Below are 20,834 nucleotides of genomic sequence, written 5' to 3'. Positions count from 1 at the left end.
TAATCAGATGAGTGTTTAACACTTTGAGGTTCTGATAATCATACTGGGGCGTGTAACCCTAATCAGATGAGTGACTGATGAGTAAGTCACTAGCTTAAATCAGATGAGTGACTGATGAGTAAGTCACTAACTTAAAATCCAAATGAGTGATTAACACTTGAGATTCTAATAATCATACTGGGGCTTGCAGCCCTAATCAGATGAATGATTAACACTTTTAGGTTCTGTAAACCATACTGGGGCTTATAGCCCAAATCAGATGAGTGGTTAACACTTTGAGGTTCTGTTAACCATGCTGGGGCTTGTAGCCCATAGCCATGTGATGATGTAGTCACCTGGGCCTTATGGCCCTGACTCTAAGTAACTAGCCATTACACTAAACAAGCACTTTTAATTTTCATCGAACTTTAGGTCAGTCAGGCATTAATGCTCATGATGAGTCATTCAATGCTTATGTCGATTAGATCTAATCTTTTCGGCTTATGTTGAACACATCAATGCCGTTCTTGACTCTTAAGCCAATACCATACGACTCGTGCCGATTTCTGACTCATGGGTCAGTGCCATACACAAGTAAGCAATGCAACCAGGCATATATCATATGTCAAATATCCAAATGTAGGGCATTCAGCATGATTACTTAACAATCACTAGCATAATTATGATCATGCACATTTACAAAGACTCAAGCTCTGATAAATCTCACATTCAATATTCATGTCATGCCCTAATCACATGTTTCTCATGCATCACATACTGGGTGCAGTTTTCTTACCTCTAGTCCAAGCACAGGTTACTAATAAATGAGCCACAAGCACGATCCTAATTCCAAGCCCCTAGCGATAACCTAGTCACAATCATAAACAGTGTTTCAATGAGTTCAAGTTCCAAAACCCAAATCCCAGGACCAATCCCGCTCTCTCAGGACCTCTAATTCCACCAAACAAGGTGGTGGAATCATCCCCTGAGCCCTCAGGTCAAAACCCTGAAAAGTACCAAAAAACCACAATCTGAAGGTTGTGTAGCACTACAGTGCTACAGATAGACCCAACTTCCCCCAAACAGAGCTCCTAGCACTGTAGCGCTAATACCCTAGCGCTACAGCGCCCAACCCAGAATTCTGGGTTCTCAGCTTTGTGTTCTTCGAGCTTCAAAGATCCAAATCCAGCCTCAACCTATCCAAATCTCAAAATTAAAGTTCCCAAACATCCTAATCTCCCAAAATCAATAAAACCCAAGCTTCAATTCATCCAAAAACTCATCAAAACACAAAATCCAATCCAAGCTTAAAAACTTTAAAAACTTGAATTACCTCTGATTATGCCATTTCCCAGCTGAATCCTCTGGCTAATAAGCTTATAATCTTCCCTATAATCACTATGCCTCGATCCTCGCTTGAATCCGAGTCCTAGAACTCAAGTTTCCTTCGAAAATGCGATCGGGTGTCAAAATGGAACTTTGAGGAAGAGAGAATGTTCTAAACGTTCTTTTATGATTCTAATAGGTTACTTCAAGCTTAAGTAGCCTCAAGCAAATCCTAATGCTCAGGGTCCCGAAAACGCCCCCCGGGTAAAATAGTCAAAACTCCCAGAATTTCCCCCCGATCTCACTAACTCCCAATTTATCGTCAAATATTTTGTAATAACCCGACTATTTCTAAGACATCGGACCATTAAAAACTACTATGATATAGCTACTAATTTGAATACATACATAAGAAATAACATAACTTTATTTAAAACCCAAAATATTGTACCAAATACAAAATAAGGTAAAAATATAAAATAAAATGTGATATGCTATGGGATCCCATTGTTTATAAAACATAAAAACATAAACTTTAATTGTTTAAATACTCAATGCGGAAATACATCAAAACATAATTTAAAAGATTTTAAACGACGTCATCCTCGATCTTCACGCAGTCCATTCATCCTTAACACACATGCCAAGCTGCCATGAATCCTTCCCGCCTTCCATATTCATTTTCTTGCATCATGCTAAAAATAAAGGAATGAGCCTAATGCCCAGCAAGGAAAATCTACTAACAACAAACATCATAAGACTATATCATATACTATAAAACTTATGACTATAAAAACATATATCATATAGGACTACAACATTAATGGCCATTAACTCATTAACATTGCATGTGATAAAATCATCTAGGTCCTCTGTCTACTAATCGAGGTAGGTTAGATCACAAGGTAGTATATGATAACCCATCTAGCTCCTCTGTCTACTAATCGAGGTAGGGTAAATCATAACTCTAAACCATGAAAATGATAAAAATTCTTGGGGCTTGCTATCTAAGCAAGTCATATGCCCAAGCGACTACAAAACATATTCTTGGGGCTTGCTATCTAAGCAAGTCATATGCCCAAAGACTACAAAACATATTTATACATATACATATCATAGCATAAAACATCTAATAACATAAATATATAAACACATATAATCTATCCTATTTTCCTTACCAAAAACCGGGATATGGAGACAAGAATGGGATTTGGAACACTCCTAAAACCAATAGTAAGAATGGTGAGTTTCTAAAGAAAAAGAGATGAAAAGAAAACTAAACCATCCAAGAAGAAACTTACCGAAAAAGAACCTTAAGTTTCAAGAAACTTAAACACCTAACCAAGAATCATAAACAAGAGTTAGGATCTAAAAGAAAATAAAAGAAAACTAAAGAACAATGAAAAACTAAACTTAAGGATAAGAATACCTTGAATGATCTTATGACTTGATCTATACCTCAATACCAAAATAACTCTATATCTCACTTCCCAGGTGTTTAGAAAAGCTTAGTTTGGAAAAGCTTTTTAACCCAAAACCCAAGTGTTTCTCTCTATAGTAACCCCTTTGAATGAAGAAAACGGCTGAGTACTAGGTCCTATTTATAGAGTTCAAGGAGTGAATCTAACCCCTTTTAATTTGAATAAATAAATGAATGTAAAATGAAAAAGATTTTAATTTTCATTCAACAGACGCCCAGAACTCAGTCAAAATCGTTCAAAGGCAGGTCTAAGTGGTTAAGGTTATTTTTAAAATTAAAATCCCAAACTTTCAAAAATCACCAGGGGCGATATATTACCTACCCTGGGCGATATATCGCCTAGACCATTTTCTCGAGCCCTGTTCGTTCGTTCGTGTGAAGTTGACGTGTTTTCCGTATCTTCCATAGGAGATATATCGGCATACGTTGATATATCAAACACGTATTTGCACTGTAACGACCTAAATTTGCTAATAAGGCTTAGGGCCTTGATTAGTGTGCCTGGAGGGAAATAAGTGAATTATTGTTATAATATGTGAATTTATGCGAATATGTGATAGAGATGCATGCTTAGTCGAATTCAATATGCATGTGGGCCCCATTTGGATATTAGGGGCATGTTTGTGATTTTAGGCCATTGAGGACATAAATTTGATAAATGTGATATGTTTGTGATATATCTGTGTAGCACGATCCAAGACAGTCCTAGGGAGCCGTTAGTCAGAAAGTCACAACAGGGTTGAGAATCTGACTCGGGGCGAGTCGAGGAGTATACCGGGTATGAGATATCTTATGGGGTTTCCGGGTTTTGGAAATAAATATTTGGAGATATATTTGAGGTTAGAATGTCTAGGAGGGAATATTGAGGAAATTTACCATTTTGCCCTCGGGGGACGTTTTTGGTACCCCGAGCTTTGAGGTAACCTTATAGATTTAAGTTGAATAAAACAAAACCCATAATCATTTAGAACTCTCTAAATTGACCCACTCTCTCCTCCCTCACTCTGTTTTCTCTTCCACACTTGAAGGCAAAGTGTTATTTTTGGAGGAAAAACCAGTTAAGAACTAAGGAGTTGAAGCTGAGTTTGGGAGACTCTAACCAGAAATCTAAGGCTTGGAGCTTAGGGAACTGAGTTGAGGATTCAATTTTGTATAAGGTAAGCTTTCTGATATGTTGATTGCAGCTGAATTCTGTTGATAATGGGTGTTAGGACTTAGACATGCATGGTTCGGATTCTAGGACTGGTTTTGATTGCTTGATGGGTGTGGGAATTTGCTCATGAGTTTGTTGGTATGTTTAGGTTGCATGAGTAAGAATTCTGGGTTTAATTCTAAGGTTGGGGTGATTTTGGTTGAGATATGTGGGGTTTGGCTCGAAGGAAATGCAAGGAAAGTGGAGTTTTCTGGGTTTGGAGGCGAGGGTCGCGGCCCATGTGCACGCAAGGCCTTGGGAGGCCATGGAGTTCGAGGCACGCCACGGCGCTTGGCCAAGCATGCCGCGACCCGTGTGTGCTTCCAGGGAGGTGTCTAGCCTCTGTTTTGAGGCTAGCCTCGACACTTGTGGGGTGGGCCGCGACCCTAGTTCAAGGTGCAGGGATTTTAGTGGGATTTGACTTGGGAACCTGATTGTTAGGGCTCAGGATGGATTTTATCACCCGGATTGATAGAATTCAAGATTCTGGAGACTAGAATTATGACTCAAAGCCATTTAATGGATTAGAACTTGATGGATGAATATCATTAATGCGTTGTGATTAGGGCTTCGGCGAGGCTTGGACTAGGGAAGTGTGCTCGGGATATCGGTGCTTAGAAAGCCCGGGACATAGGTAAGAAAACTACTGTTCCCATAGAGCTTGTGTTGCAGGGCTCGGCCCTATGTGATTGTGTTGCAGGGCTCGGCCCTATATGATTGTGTTGCGGGGCATGGCCCTTTGACTGGATTTATGTGTGTTTTAATATCTGTTTAGTATATAATGTGTATGTATTAATGATGGAACAACGATGGCCGGGAACGGCGAAGGTCGGGAGCGGCAAGGGGCCGGGAGCAGCATTTAGCACACAGAGTGCGAGTTGCCAGGGTGTGACCCTAAGGGATACCTGGGATATCATTACGGTTTAGACCGCGAACCCAGGGCCTGGTAAAGCACCTGGGATGGCATGGCCGTACTTGTATGACCTAGTGTTGGCTTGATTTTATCTTAAGTATTTGATATGCGTTTATCATCTGTTTGTGAGAGTTTTCTTGCTGGGCTTCGGCTCACGGGTGCTCTATGGTGCAGGTAAAGGCAAAGGAAGGGTCGATCAACCTTGAGTATGGCGAGCAGGACAAGCGGCGCGTACATGTTCGGTCTGTCTGGCTGCCATAGCCAGGGGTGTTTTTGGGAGATGTTTGTACAAAACCTGAATTTTGTCGTTTAGTCGACTTTGGTTATATTTTGAGTTGTAAATACTTCTAAACAATGTTTTGGGATCCCAAATGTTAAATGTTTCATAACTTTTCAATAAAAGGTTTATTCCCAAGTTTATGACTCTGATTATGATTTAATTACACTTTTGTCCTAAAACCTCGATTAGCGAGTTAATTGCACTTTTAAACTCACTTAGTAACGGATCTAAGGCAGTAGGGCGTTACATGCACTTTTTCAGCATATTTTGAATTGATTAAAAACTTTGATTGAGTCAAAACATGATCCTAACAGCTGCTGGAAGGTTCTGGAGCTTCTAGATCTTTCTTTTAATTAAACTATTCATCAAAAATACTTAAATCATTAATAAACATGATTATGACAAGTATCATGCTCTTATTAATTCTATCTAAACCTTAGGTTATAATGAATAATATTTCTAGGATCGGGAATATTAATCAAACCTTATGTTATAATTAATATTTCTAAATTATAGGTTAAACTTATAAAATCCATAACTGTTGCTATGAGTTTCCAACTAAGTCTCAGCTTGAACCAAAATCCATGGTAACTAACATAGTACAAACTAATACTAACTACTACTACTATCTAGCTAAGTAAAATTCTGGGACACTACATATTTATTCTCATTACCCAACATCCTGGTAATGTGCTAAATACCCCTTGACTCACTCCGAGTCAAGCATAAATCCCATTGTGACTTTCCCACTAGCTCACATCCTAGGATTGTCTTGTGCTGAGTAACCCTAGCATAACCAAATAATAATGAAGCACCACACACATGCCACATATATGTCAAATATGCCCGAAATTGTCAAAATATGAAAATCACCCAATTAATCAGAAATGGGTTCACATGCATATTTAATACACCTAAACATGCATATAATCATTTAATTGCATAATAAATCAAGTATGGCCCTCCCGGCCTCCTGATCAAGGCCCTAAGCCTTATTAGGAAATTTTGGTCATTACAATCTGAGTATGCAAGCATCATTGGCAACCTTCAGCATGCCACAGATTGTACTAGACCCGACATTGCCTATGTCATGGGATTACTGTGAAGGTTTACTAGTAGACCCAGTGTAGAGCATTGGCATGCTATTGAAAGGGTAATGAGATACCTAAAGAGAACTATGGACCTTGGATTACATTATCAAAAGTTTCCAGCTGTCCTTGAAGGATACAGCGATGCAGACTAGAACACTCTGTCAGATGACTCCAAAGCAACAAGTGGTTATATTTTAGTATAGTTGGTGGAGCAATTTCTTGAAAATCAAAGAAACAGACTATTTTGGCTCAATCTACCATGGATTCTGAAATGATAGCTCTAGCTACAACTAGTGAAGAAGCAAGCTAGCTGAGAAGCATGCTAGCTAAGATTCATTTATGGGAAAGACCAATACCAGTTGCGTTGATTCACTGCAATAGTACAGCAGCTATTACAAAAATTTAGAACCGTCGTTACAACGGTAAAAGATGACAGATATGTCATAAGCACAACACTTTTAGAGAGTTCCTTTCAACAGGAGCTATTAGAGTGGATCATGTACGCACTGATGATAATTTAGCAGATCCTTTGACGATAGGATTAGCTAGAGAAAAAGTCCATAAAACTTCGAAATGAATGGGACTACTGCCCTTAGAATGATTAGTCACTCATAATGGTAACCCAACCTAAAGACTGGAGATCCCAAGAATTATGTTCAATGGGTAATAACAATTTGTGAAGTGATATGACTTGGATCATGCTACTTCCTTTAAAATATATAGAAGCATGAATTCCTGAAGCGATGAGAGGATGAGTTAATAGAAACTCTTAATGAGATCTATACTCTATGTAGAGTGGAGTACCTTGCTACATGAGTACTCTTGATAGACTTACCTATGTGAATGTGGAAGTGGGGCCGCTTTCTATGGAATTTTGGGCAAAATTTCTAGAGCATTCACTATACTGGGATAGACGTGCATGGCCATTAACGCACGAGCTTTTGACTACACCCTAGAAATGCTGTGTGTGGTTTGATGTCAGAGATAGAGTTCAAGACTTTGGGTCACTCTAGTATAATCTGAATCGTTCTCACTATGTAAAGGTTCAAGTCAAAGATACCTTTGTTTATGCACAGTCTTATAGATGTTGATATTGCTCGAGAAAATATTTTTTAAAAATTCAAGTGGGGGATTGTTGATACTTTTTTATAATATATGAATTATTTAAAAATAATAATAAAAATAGAAAAGTGCTTTTTGTGTGTTAAAAGAGAAAGAGTCTCACATGGATTTGGAACACTCTCTTAAGGGTGTATATTTAGTGGGAGCTCTACCTTTGGGGATATGCTCAAAGGGGTACCCAGTTTTGTGTGCATGGGTGAGGAGACACACACTTGACCATCACACGCAGCGTCGCCGCTGCTGTCCGTCCGAGATAAGCCGGTTGGTTGTTGTGGTGTGACACTTTTTATTTTTTGTTGAAAAATGTTTTAATAAATATTTTTTATTTATTAATTAACTTATTCAAATAAAATGTGTTTTAGGAGCAGTCAATTGAGATGTGGATTTTATGCTACGCAAGTATACGTAATCACAATTTGTAATAAATCTTGGTAAGACCAAGTATCGTCCCACAAGACTGATTTATCAATTACCAAATAATTAATTCCTAATTTCTTTTTTGCTAACGAAAATTGAACTTGTGAAATTTAAAAATAAGAAAGCATAAATAAATGAAAATTGTAACAATCAAATAATAACAAGAACACAAGGATTAAATTCATACTGAAAACAATTAGGAATTCTAATCTTCTCTACTATCCACTCTATTATTCTTTAATGCAATTACCACTGAAATTTTTCTCACTAAAATGATAGGTATACAAAAGTATTAACTATTCGGATTAAGAAATAGAAAACTCGACCCAATGTGAATTCCCTATATTTCTATGGTCAATTCAAACAATAGGAAGCAATAAGTACAACCCTAAATCACATAGACCAATTTGATACTCTCATTCTAAATTGAAATCTACGTCTACTCAATTTTAGCATATTCAAATCTTACTTTTTCAGATTTTGATTCAAATTCATAAATCGTATGTAAAAGGTGCGCAATCAATCACATGCACAATAAACACAAATTGAGTAAATTTTAGATGAAGAAGAAATAGACAAATGCATTAAATCATAATAGAGTTTCAAGAGAGTCAATTAGAAACCCTAATAATAAAATTACTTCATAGTCAATCTAAAATAACACATAAACTAACAGTTTAACATAAAAATAATTGAAAAAAGAAGAAAAGAACTCTAGATCCGATCCAATCTTCAATCTCTAGCCTCCACCTTCTATTTTTTTAGTCCAACCCGTCTAAATCCCTCCAAAACGATACTTTTAGGTTTTACAATCATTTTTTTCTCAAAATTTCCATTCTACCCTTGCTAAAATAAAGTCAAAACGAGCGTACGGAAAATCGCGTCGTGGCTCAAGAAAGTGGCACTACAGCCCTACTTCGAATGCCAGCATTTTTGTTGTCTCTGACTCCCCAAGCATTGCGGCTCTCATTGCATCTTGAAAATTACTTTCTGGACTTAGCAGTGTCGCGGCCCTTAACTGTGTGACCATTGCGATGCTAACTTCCTTTTCCGCCAAAACGTGCAACGTTGAGCTATACCAATGCCGATTAATCAATTAGCATCCATCAAGTATCTTTAACTCCTGAGGATGTCAAAATGAACATTTTTCACTCAGATTCGCATGATTTCTCTACATTCCACTCCAATCCCTATTAAACATGCTTGAACCTAAAACAAAGCAAAACAAGCATAAAATCGCTCCAAAACAACTCAATACGACCTTAATTCAAACTCAAATACTCTTTCTAAACGAAGCTAAAATTAGCCTAATAACTGAGTCTTCCTACTCTTTCTCACATTACGATCTGCACGATACCACTTTCCCCATGACCAACGTTTCTTTTCAATTGTATTTTTCTGGATATTTAATTAAGAGATATACAGAACAACGAAAAAGAACGACATTCCTAATTTTTCCAAAAACGATTGATTTTCCTCTCTGAGTTTTTTTTTGGAACAATTATGGGGTGTATGTGAACAACTTCCTTCGGTGCAAAAGGATATCGTACAGTGTCGATCTACGTTGTTTTATCCTGGGGACGGTGCAGTTGATAGGTTGTTGTGCACACTTGGGGCAGAGCCGTGAAACGTCTTAAGATACGACTTGGTCCACGACTCAACCCAAAAAACTATATCAGTAATTTCGTTGCTATTTTATTTTCTACAACAACAATTTTAAGACGTTACTTTCTACCATGTCTACCGATGAGTTTTTTGGTTCTATTTCTTTTTATATTAACATGCTCTTTTGTTTTGAGGGTCTACATTTTAAATGATGGAAACAAAAGATGTTATTTTTCCTTACCATGAAAAAAGTTGCTAATGTATTGACCACTATTAAATCTGTTGTATCTAAGTTTGTTGATGAAAAAGAAAAAGAAAAAAAAGACTAAGGATGTAGAGTCTTGGGACGAGAATGATTCCCTTTGTAAGAATTTTATTTTGAATGGTCTGTTTGACGATTTGTATGATTACCGAGGATGCCAAAAATCCACCAAGGAAAAAATCTCTGGTCTCTGGTTGGAATACATGGTGAAGGGTCACTTAGTCATGCTATCGGGCTCGGGCCTATAGGTCTCACGAGACCACGTTCTAGCCAACACTCCCAAGTGCCCCACAGGTCTCTGCCTTACTGAAGACCAAGTCGCCTTGCGCCCAGGTGCCACGCACCCTTGCGCCTCACTGAAGACTAGAACCCCTCGCGCCTAGACGCCACGCACCTGGGCCTCGTGAAGCCACTGCCTCGTATTCAGCTGAGGTGCCTCGCACCAAGCGTCTTAGCCAGGAGGGCCTCGCGCCTCGCGTTCTGCCACCATGTCGCGCCCCTGCAAGGCCCGCGTGCCCAGCGAGACCATCTTGCCTCACGCGCTGCCACCACTTTGCGCCTCCACGAGACCCGCGTGCCTCGCGCGCCGCCACCATGTTGCGCCCCTGCGAGGCCCACGTGCCCAGCGAGACCATCTCGCCCCGCGTGCTGCCACCACGCTTCGCCTCCACAAGACCCGCATGCCTCGCGCGCTGCCACCATGTCACGCCCCTGCGATGCCCACGTGTCCAGCGAGACCATCTCACCCCGCCCACTGCCACCACGTCGCGCCTTCGTAAGACCCATGTGCCTTGCGCGCTGCCACCATGTCGCACCCCTGCGAGGCCCGTGTGCCCAGCGAGACCATCTCACCCCGCGCGCTGGCACCATGTCGCACCCCCGCGAGACCCTCTCACCTCTCGCGTAGCCATGAGGCATTGCATGCATCGAGGACCTCTCTCTTGATCAATTCAATGGAACCATCTTGTCAAGTCCCCATGAACCTCTTGAGGCATGTAGCTTGCTGAAGAGGCCCTATCCCATTTTGGGGGAGGTGCCACCAACAAGATGCACCTCACACGTAGGTTCCAAAGGAATTCCCCAGTATGCTTACTTGACCAAATATTGAGGAGCTCAAGACATAAATGCACCTCATTAAAGTGGTGGAGTGGATGGAATGCACGTATAGGTACGGGAGGTACAAACACGACTAAAGGAACCAAGGTAGTGTACAACACCCATACCCTTCAAGTAGTGGTCATATAAGAATGGTACATGGCAAGTACCCCCTTAGCACGCCTATGAGGTTCGTACCCGACAAGTAGTGGGGGTACAACATGGTACCATGGCAAGAGTACTTCTTCTGACCCCTGACACATACTAGAGCCGACCACCACTCCTCTGACAACATTACAACCTGCAGCCTGGATATGCAGCTCCTTGTCTCTTCGGGACCACAATGTATCAAGAGCCATTAGTGCTCACCTATATATAGAGCTTCACTTCATCATTGAAGGGGGTTTGGAAAATTCATTGTATACTCGGGCTATTAAGCAATATACGAATGTTTACTTCATTGTTGATCTACATTTATTTTTCCTTAAGTCTATTCTAAGTTCTTATCTAGTTATCTCCATACTTACCTTTGAGTTTTCCGACCTAACATCGTTGACGAGTTCTCACCGTCAACAATTACTATAATTATGACAAATCTGCCAAGGAAATCTAGGAGGCATTACAAAAGAAGTACGACACTAAGGAGGATGGAACTAAGAAGTATGATGTCAGTCACTACCTGAAATTCCAAATGACTGATGATAAGACTGTAGAGACGCAGTCCCATGAGCTACAGAAAATTGCTCATGAAATTATTTCTGAAGGTATGCCTCTTGATGAACAATTTTGAGTTGCTATTATGATTGACAATTACCCCTAGTTGGAGGGACTTTAAAAATATTCTCAGGCATGAGACTAAGGAGTTTTCCTTGGAAAGTTTGATTGCTCGCCTTCGCATTGAGGAGGAGGCACGAAAGCAAGACCAGAAAGAAGAGGTGCTCGTTGTCTCAAATAACAACAACACCAAGAAGTCCACTGCTACAGTTCTGAAGCCTAATGGCAAAAATTTTAAGAATCAAAACCGCAAGCCGAATCCAAATTCCAACCGCAGCAACAATCCTCGAAGCAACAATCAGAATGGGAACCCCCCAAGGAACCAAAATGGAAGGTAGCAACCACTCTTAAAGAATGACTCTGGATAATTTATATGCTACAATTGTAACAGACCAGATCATATGGCATGTAAGTGTCGGAACAAGCCAAGCACTGCCCCACCGCAGGCTAACCAGACTGAAGAGCCATTTACGGCTATGATTTGTGAGATCAACCTTGTTGGTGGATCAAATGGGTGATGGGTAGACACTGGCGCTTCTCGCCACGTCTGCTATGATCGAGTTATGTTCAAAACATACACTGCTGCTGAGGATAAGAAAGTGTTGTTAGGAGACTCTCACACCACTACTATTGCTGGAATTGGAAATGTGGAACTTAAGTTTACCTCATGAAAGACTTTATTACTAAAAGATGTAATGTATACTCCTGAAATGAAAAATAATTTAGTTTCTGGTTTTTTGCTTAACAAGGCTTGGTTTACTCAAACTATTGGGGCCGATTTGTACACCATCACTAAGAATGATATTTTTGTTGGGAAATTGTATGCCACTGATGATATGTTTAAGTTGAACATTGAATTTAATAAAGTTTATTCGTCTGCTTACATGTTGTGTGATTTTAATGTTTGGCATGCTAGACTTTAACATTATTTTAATTTAAAAAATAAATTCCCAAAAATACTTTTGGGAGAGGTTATTGGATTAAAAAAAAAACTTTATTTTTTATCCAAACACCTCCAAAAGTTTTAACCTTAGAAGCTAAAAAAATCTTAAAGAAGCTTAGCCAGGTCCTATATGTTTTTGATATTTTGGCTTTCAATTTTAATCAAAATCTCAGTTACTATATTTTATAATTTAAAATAACTCATTTACAATTATTAAAAAACGTTTTATTTAACAGCTTCTTGTTAAACTTAAACAAGTTGACAAGTTTTAGTTTTATCTTTTTCTTTGAAAAATAATATTAGAACAAAATAAAATATATATTTATTTTAAAAGAGAAAATATAAAGAGATACTTTATTTTCTTTTATAATATAATATGATATAAATATCATTATTATTTTTTTAAATATATATATAAAAGTAAAAAAATAACTAATTAGATTAAGGGCAAGTTAAAATAATTATCTAAGTCGTCCATCATTGTAATGATTAAAATATAAGTATAACTCAATTTGTTCTAATTAATTTTAAAATAATTTATTCAACTTTCTTGTTTTGTTTAGAGTTTTTTTTACAAAATTCTAAATTAAAAAATATTAAATATGTTTGAAAATTTAATTAATTATCTATTTTAAAAAATAGTAAAATTTTATTTTTGAAAACAATACCATAATCTTTTATATAAATTAAAAATTTATCTTTTTTTAAGAAAATATTTTTTTTTAAAATATAATTTGAATTAATATTTTAAAATTTGAAATTACCAATCAACAAGTTAGTAAATGAAGTTTGAATTTCTAAAATCTTTTTTTTTTCAGTAGAATTTCTAAAATCTTTTGTGACCCTAGTTTATAGGGATGTGAGTGTTTTGAGAGAAATAAAAGGGAGATTGAAAGTTAGTGGAATTTATACGATGCCTTGAGTGGAATATACTCTCACACTTGTTTAAGAACATATATACATATTCCTCATTCATTCGCATCTCCCTCTTTTATATTCTTTTTACATAAACACCTCTTATTGGCTGGAACTTTTTTATCGCTATATATATACACACCTCAACCGCCGAATTCAACTACCTTTTCATTCTTATTTTTTTCCATTAATTAATAAGATTATATAAATATAATCGTTTCCTTCTCTTCTCTCCTCTCTTTCTTTGCTAGCTCAATCGCTACAGCACATCTTATCAGGTTCTTTTTTTATCATCTCTTGCTGTATTTTTTGTTTATCTGTGACTGTTCACAATTATGTGTATTTTGTTTTAATTTGTTTTCTTCTTAATTTAAACGCAAATGTTGATGTTGGTTTCTTGCTTGGGACTTGTATCCGTTTCCAGATTTCTTTTGTTTAATTTGGAATATCATATGCAATGGGGAGTATGATTAAAAAGCTGAATTTTTTAGTAAAGTGGATTTTGGTTTGAACTGTTTGGTGTTTAGTTTGGATTTGGTAATGCTGATGACCTGAACTTCTTGTGGTTTGCTTGTGTGGTTTACGGAATCCAAAGATTTGGAATGATTTTCACTCTGTACAAATATGGAAACTCAGTTTTTGGGTATTTTTAGTTGATTATTATTATAGGAACATTTCGATTTGGAAACCTTTTGATCTTATAGTTAATTATTGTGACTGCTGATTGAAAGCAAGTGTTAGCTAACAATAAAACCTGTTGAGCAATCTTTTTTAGATGAGAGTTCACTTCCTTTTAAAATTCATGGTCATGGTTGTATTTCTGCTTGCATATTGAGGATTTGTGAGGGTGCAGTCAAAAATCTATTGTCAATCTTTCTCTGTTAAGAATAACAAAGGAGTTATTTCAATTACCAATCATAATGGCCCTCTGAAGATATTTTACAAACTTTGAGCTTGACTAATTTTGGACATGCTTCAATTTGCTTTCAATTTTTCAATATCTAGTAAATCATGCTTTCAATTCAATTTGCTGTTAGACCATATTACGCCGCAAGGTTCACATATGGGATCACGAACAAAGCAATATATAATTTGAGTGTTTGTTTATCGATTTATTGATACATAAGGGAGAATGATGCTAGAAGATTGCTCATGTATGTTGTATACCCGAAAGGGATTTCACAGTGGTCTTTTGCCATTGGCATGATTACCCTTGAATTAAAAATGTCTGCGCATAGGTGCAATATACAGTAGTTCTTTTAACATATATAGTATTTTGTCTATGTAATATGTAGTAAATGTTACATCTTGTGCAAGATTTAATTGATTTCTTAAGCTTTTCTGCGCTCATTTTTTATTATTGTTGTGAACTGGGCACAGGTTTAAGCAATACATTGGCTTTCTGTGGATTCTTTAACTGCTGCCAGCAAAACGTTGCTGGCAGTTAAAAAATTTTCAACGTTTAACAAGAAGAATTTTATGAGTCCCCAGAGTACACATAGCCCTAGAAGGGTCCTAGAAGGCGTACATGGGGTGCATGTAGTGCCTCGTTCGCCATTTGCATCTGAAGAGATTATTCAAGATGAGAACTTTCCTAAGTCATCATGTGGAGGTTCAGCTTTTGGAGTGAATTACATGTTAATGCAGTGAGTAAAGATTAGAGTTAGGGAGAAAACTGGTCTATCTCATAGTATACTTGTACCACTTACATATTGTAAAATGATTAATAATATGTCAAGTAGTAATGTCTTTCCATATCCTGATTGCACATGTTCACATCATTGACTTTGATTTCTCTATATAAAACTATTCCATCCATTAGTAATTAATTGTTTGTATGTTTTCCAGACGAGCATGGCAGCAAAGACCGCCATGTTTGAGGCCCATCCAGGGTTGCATTCATGGTATGATTTGATAAACATATTTTACTTTACTTTCCTTTTCTGTACCTTTCCCTGCTCTTGCCTGTAATTAAATTTTTTGTAGAAAAAATACTAGTAAACATCTTTTCACATGTTATTTCTTCTGCTAGGTGATCAGCATCTATTGGAAACAGTGGCTAATGTGCTCACTTCACTTCCTTTTATAGTGCTTGGAGTTAATACCCCAAGGTGATACTCATTGCGATAAACTGTAGACATACTTTGATGTTATGTTTCTAATTGTTAGCTTTTCTTGGAGTACAGGAAAAATCTGAACTGTAAGCTATATGCAAATTCATTAATTGGAGTTGGAGTTGCCTCTAGTTTGTATCATTCTTCGAGAGGAAGGTTTAGGAAATATATGAGATGGGTTGACTATACAATGATAGCCACTGCTACCGTGGTAAGTTAAATACAGAATTTGGTAGAAAAACTTAGTTGAGTACTTATTCAAGGCCGTTAACATGCATGATTATATTTTATTCTCTGTTCTGCAAGGTGCTAACTTTATTTGCTAATGGTTTTCATGCACTATTGTTATTTTTTTGCCTTTATTCTACTAGGACTTGAATTTACAGAACATCCTGGTCTTACTTTACATGGGAAATTATTTTCTTCCTAAGTGCAATTTTCTTGACTGGAGCAATTAATTAGATTTCATAACAACTAACAAATAGATTGTGTGGTTTATTGGTCATTCAGCTTAGGTTCCTTTCTCCCAGAGATTTGATGGTTCTGCATTCCAAGGGAGTTTGGGGGGTTTCTGAATGTGTGTATATATATCTATATATACATATGCAAAAATCACTACTATCTTATCTGTATTTATATTCACGTTTGCCACCAATCATCGTTACGATCAAACCCTTTTGGTGAATTAATGTGACAAACTTTATACACACCACCTCTTAGTCTCTTAGTCGTGCCACAACTAGCCTTGCTCATTCATTATTTTTCCTTTCTCTTCAGTTGTTGTCTCAGTCAATGTGGAATAATATTTTCCCAAGTGCTCATTCCTTGTTCTGTCAACCGGTTTGTCCCACACTGTATATTCTGTTGTCAGAAGGGAGAAGCAAAATCTAAAATTCCCTGTCTTAGCTCTGTCATTGCACATTACATGATTCTCTTTCCCTATAAGATATAAATATATGTCATGTTCATTGGAGAAAGTTGAAGCATTTCACGCAAATTCCCATAGTTATTCTTTCTTAGTTGAACTACTGTGCCTCTTCATATGCCTAAGCTGTTAGGCTTTGAAAATGTTTACACATGGTTCCTTTCAGTTATTCTCTAATTATGTGCCATTAAAGTTGTGCTCTTATAAATATACTTTTTCATTTCAAATTGTAGATTTTCAAGTGATTTGTTTTATTATTATCCTTGCGTGTACCAATGTGCTGTTGGGTTTAAACCAGGACAATTACAGAATAAGAATCAAGAGCTGCTTTTAAAGCTTATTGTTGTAAATCATGTCTGTCTTCTGCTTTGAATTAATGTACATGGTTTACTAAAACTAGCTTATTGGTTGCTTGAAAATGTAACAAAGTCTATTTTGATAAAATGAATGCAGTGTCTTTCAAGAGCTCTCAGAGAAGAAAATCCAAAAATGCTGATGGCGGCTTCTGCATTTTGCCTACCTTTTCAGCCTTTGATGGTTTCAGCTGTTCACACTGGGATGATGGAGGTAACTTTCTATCTTATACCAACTTTTGTGTGGTCTGCTGTTTTATTTCTGTAATTAACCCTTCATTTGCTTTGCAAAATGCAGAAAAGCCGTGTTTGTATGCGTGGTCCTTAAATTAAATTTGTGTTTTTTTCTTTTTTGGTAAATCAGTCTTTCAACTTACTATTTTATGATGAAAAGTCCATTACATAACAAATAGAAATAGAAATAAATTGGCAAATTGATCCCAACCTTATTTTCAATATATTGTAAACTTTTAATTTTAAAAATAAATTAAATATAAAATAAACAAAATATTGAATAAGAACTAAAAAAATATAAACTCTTACATTAACAGAAGATTATACTTTAAAATTAAAATATTAAAAATATGATTAAAAGTAATTAAAATGAATAAAAATTATAAAATAAAGAAAAATATTGAATAACAATTAACATAACTATAAATTTAATTTAAGTTATAATTTTATGACACGACTCATAAGAACGAGACAAACTTATATATAAGTTGCTAACTTTTTAAGTTAGTTTCATTTATTGCAGTTAATAAAAAAATTAAGGATAAAAATACTTAAATAGTAGTAGATTTTGTTTAGTACCCATAAAATTTTATATTTTTAATTAATTTTAGACTTAAACTAAATTATTTTTACATAGGTAGTTAATTATAAAATCTATATGTACTTTTGTCTTGAATTTTTTTACTGCAATAAATGAAACTACATAATGAGTTTAGTAATAATTATCTCATAAATACATGATGTAATGTCTTGCAACATCAAATTAACTAGGATTTTCTCATTGAATTGACAAAAAAAATTATTTTTTCACATTATAACTTAACTTAACTAAATATTATATATAATCTACAAATATTAACTTATTAATGGATTTTTTAAGTACATAATTTCTGGACAAAGCACAAATGGCTGGGTGTTATTATAATTATTTTTAACAACAAAAAATATATACATTTAAATAATAATGTGAGAAACTGATGGCCTGGCATAGCCGCATAAGCACAATTACTTACAGCGCGAGATGTGTTGACTCATGTGGATGTGTCAACTGTCAGGCTGTACCCGGTATGACACAAGGCACAAGTTGGTTGGCCTTATCATTGGTGATACACAGCCATTAGGAGAATAAAACCCCACCATTTTTATTTTTTGTTTTTTTTAATAAGCTTAGTATGATTTTTTCTCCCAACTATTATCAATACAAATCATCCCTCTTGAATTTTTCAACTTGTTAAAAATTCTCCTTGAAATATTTTCGTTACTGAAATGTGGGACTTTCGTCTAATTTCGCTAACGGAATGGTGATGTGACAGTTTAGTAGCCGATGTGATATTGTCATGTCAATGTCTCGTTTATAATATAAAAAATAAATATGATTTTTGGCCCTGAACTATTATCATTACTAAATTGTGTCCTCTGAGTTTTAAAAATTTTAAATTAAACAATCTTTTGAATATTTTAAAAAAAAAAGGAAAAAAACCATTAAAATTTTAAAAAAAATGATGGTGACAAAAAATAGGCTTGAGTGTTAGGCATGCATCATAATGAGCTCAAAGTTGGGTTAGTAGCAACATCGTCGACAGATTAGGCTCATGTGGGTCCCTGACGACATTTAGTTTTGGTGTCGCCTTAAATTTTATTTTGTATGATTTAATTTAATTTAAATGAATTTTTAGTTTAATGTTTTTTATATTTTCTTTTTAATATTTAAAATATTATTTAAATTTTAAATTTTAGAATTCGAGAGGCATAATTTGGTAACAGTAAAAGTTTGGGGGGTAAAATCCTATCTGTTTTTTAAATTATACACGTGACAATCCACATAAGCATTCCAATGTCGACATATCACCATTCTGTTAGCGAAATTGGACGAAAGTCCCACATTTCAGTAGCGTGAATAGTTTAGGGGGGATTTTCACCAAACCAAAAAATTCAGGAGTACGATTTGGTAGTAGTAATAGTTGGGGGGAAAATCCTAATAAGCCTTTTTAATAATAGCCTTTTATAAAAGAAAAAAATAGTAATAAGTATCATATTAAATATCTATTTTAAATAGTACTAAAATTACCTTTCTATCTTACAAAATATTCAGTAAAATGATATATTTTAATATTGTTTCATTTAAATAAATTGATTAAATTTTGTATAAAATATTAATTTCAAAAGATCAAATTAATTTTATGTTAATAACTTTCATTAAAATTAATTTTCAGTAAAATAAGTTGAATGAGTAGATTTTGTAATTTTGTAAAAGTTATGGATGTAATTTGGTATTATATAGAAACTAAATATGTGTAATTAGGTATTTAAGGAATAATAAAATAAAATGATATATAATAATAATAATTAATAATAAATCTCCCCAAAACATATCCCAGCACCCTTATTTAAATATTTAAGTAGCCCTCGTCACAAATTCTGTTGAATGTTGGCGTGGACGACCTATTTAACATTTAGTTGTTCTTACTCGCACCCTACAAGTTGCTCTACTAAGTATTTTTTTATTATCAGTTGTTAAAAAAACACCTGTATGGATGCATGTTCTTTTCTTATTAATAAAAAGTCAAAAGTAACTGCCAAAAGTCTTTGAATTTTTTACACTTTTTTTCTAAAGTATCTTTGTCAAAATAATAATATATGCACTCAACATTTCATTCAATATAACACAATTTTTTTTAAATAATAGTTGCTAATTAGTTAGGTTAAACGGTCACATTATAATATTTATTTGCATATTTTTAGTACATATATCATTATTTTTTTTTAATTAAAATTAAAATTAGTTTGCTTCACTGGTACTTTTCATATTCTTTCATTTCATATTGTAGATAAATTGTAAGACAACCCAACAAGGGGTGCCTATTGGCCCTTGTTTGCTAATATGTAATCTTTGGATCTTGAAGCTGTTTGTACTAATTTAATCACTGAGTTTAAATAAAATTGAATTTGGGGTTTCACTTTTCAGGTAGCATTTGCGAAAAGAGCATTGAAAGATCCAGATTTAAGAATGGCTCATAATGTTCATAAGATGTCATCACTACTTGGAGGAGTGCTTTTCATTGCTGATGATGTGTTCCCAGAAACCCCATATCTTCATGCTGGGTGGCATCTTGCCGCAGCTGTTGGTGTTGGAACATGCAATAAGCTTCTTAAGTAATTAGTTAATTAGTTGATTAGTTCAACTTCGGCATGTATATGGGTAATATATAGGGGTAGATATAGGACTTGTTTGGTATCTCATTTTTTATTTATACAAGTTAGTATTATTGTTTGTTAAGCTACAAAACCAAGAGTTGGTGAAATGATCAAACTCTGGTTGTGGATATTGGATCATGGAGAAGATTTCCGTACATGGGAGGCTCCACCCTCACCCACATTTTCTCAAGATCCTATCTAGTGAAAGACGCATCAATGTATACATTAATTTAAGCCAATTAATTATTAATTAGCAATGTAATTATTATTTAGTTCAAAATCATCTTGGATTACCAATGTGAGCATCTTCTCTTCTAATCGGAAAACATATATATACGAACATAATTTGTTATAATATCTAGCCTTGTTTTTTGCTGACACACACGCTTGTCATTTCTTCTACATGATTCATTATCAAATTCATCACCGGTTACATTTTTTGGCGAGTAGTATAGAAGTAGGCGTATATCATAACCATCGTCCTTGCTACGATGAAATTAAATTTATGGCAGCTTTATAGTAGTAGACATTAAAGAAATGGATCCTTTTTGGTGAGTAGTAGGCATATTCATGTTTAGGGATTAGCTAGCTTGGGGCTGTAGTAAAATGGCATATGGCT

The 20,834-nt window shown here is 35.5% G+C and overlaps 1 protein-coding gene across 1 annotated transcript; it reads left to right on the top strand.

The window, feature by feature from the left end:
- Window positions 1-13,467: 13,467 nt before the first annotated feature.
- LOC133822712 (uncharacterized) lies at window positions 13,468-20,514 on the top strand. Its single transcript, XM_062255146.1, has 7 exons — window positions 13,468-13,672; window positions 14,775-15,040; window positions 15,243-15,298; window positions 15,427-15,505; window positions 15,581-15,719; window positions 16,887-17,000; window positions 19,986-20,514. The coding sequence occupies exons 2-7, from the start codon at window positions 14,874-14,876 to the stop codon at window positions 20,175-20,177; spliced, it is 747 nt and encodes a 248-aa protein (XP_062111130.1). The 5' UTR covers window positions 13,468-13,672; window positions 14,775-14,873; the 3' UTR covers window positions 20,178-20,514.
- The last annotated feature ends 320 nt before the right edge of the window (window positions 20,515-20,834 follow it).

Source organism: Humulus lupulus, chromosome 3 (assembly GCF_963169125.1).
Source record: "Humulus lupulus chromosome 3, drHumLupu1.1, whole genome shotgun sequence".
NCBI classification, from domain to species: domain Eukaryota; kingdom Viridiplantae; phylum Streptophyta; class Magnoliopsida; order Rosales; family Cannabaceae; genus Humulus; species Humulus lupulus.
This window is presented reverse-complemented; position numbering and strand designations above follow the sequence as displayed.

Bases quoted from the DNA above. Each gene is read 5' to 3' on its own strand.
- LOC133822712 (XM_062255146.1), top strand. From the start codon at position 14,874: ATGAGTCCCCAGAGTACACATAGCCCTAGAAGGGTCCTAGAAGGCGTA. The intron at 15,299-15,426 runs GTATGATTTGAT...TTCTTCTGCTAG, and splicing joins CATCCAGGGTTGCATTCATG to GTGATCAGCATCTATTGGAA. The intron at 15,506-15,580 runs GTGATACTCATT...CTTGGAGTACAG, and splicing joins CTTGGAGTTAATACCCCAAG to GAAAAATCTGAACTGTAAGC.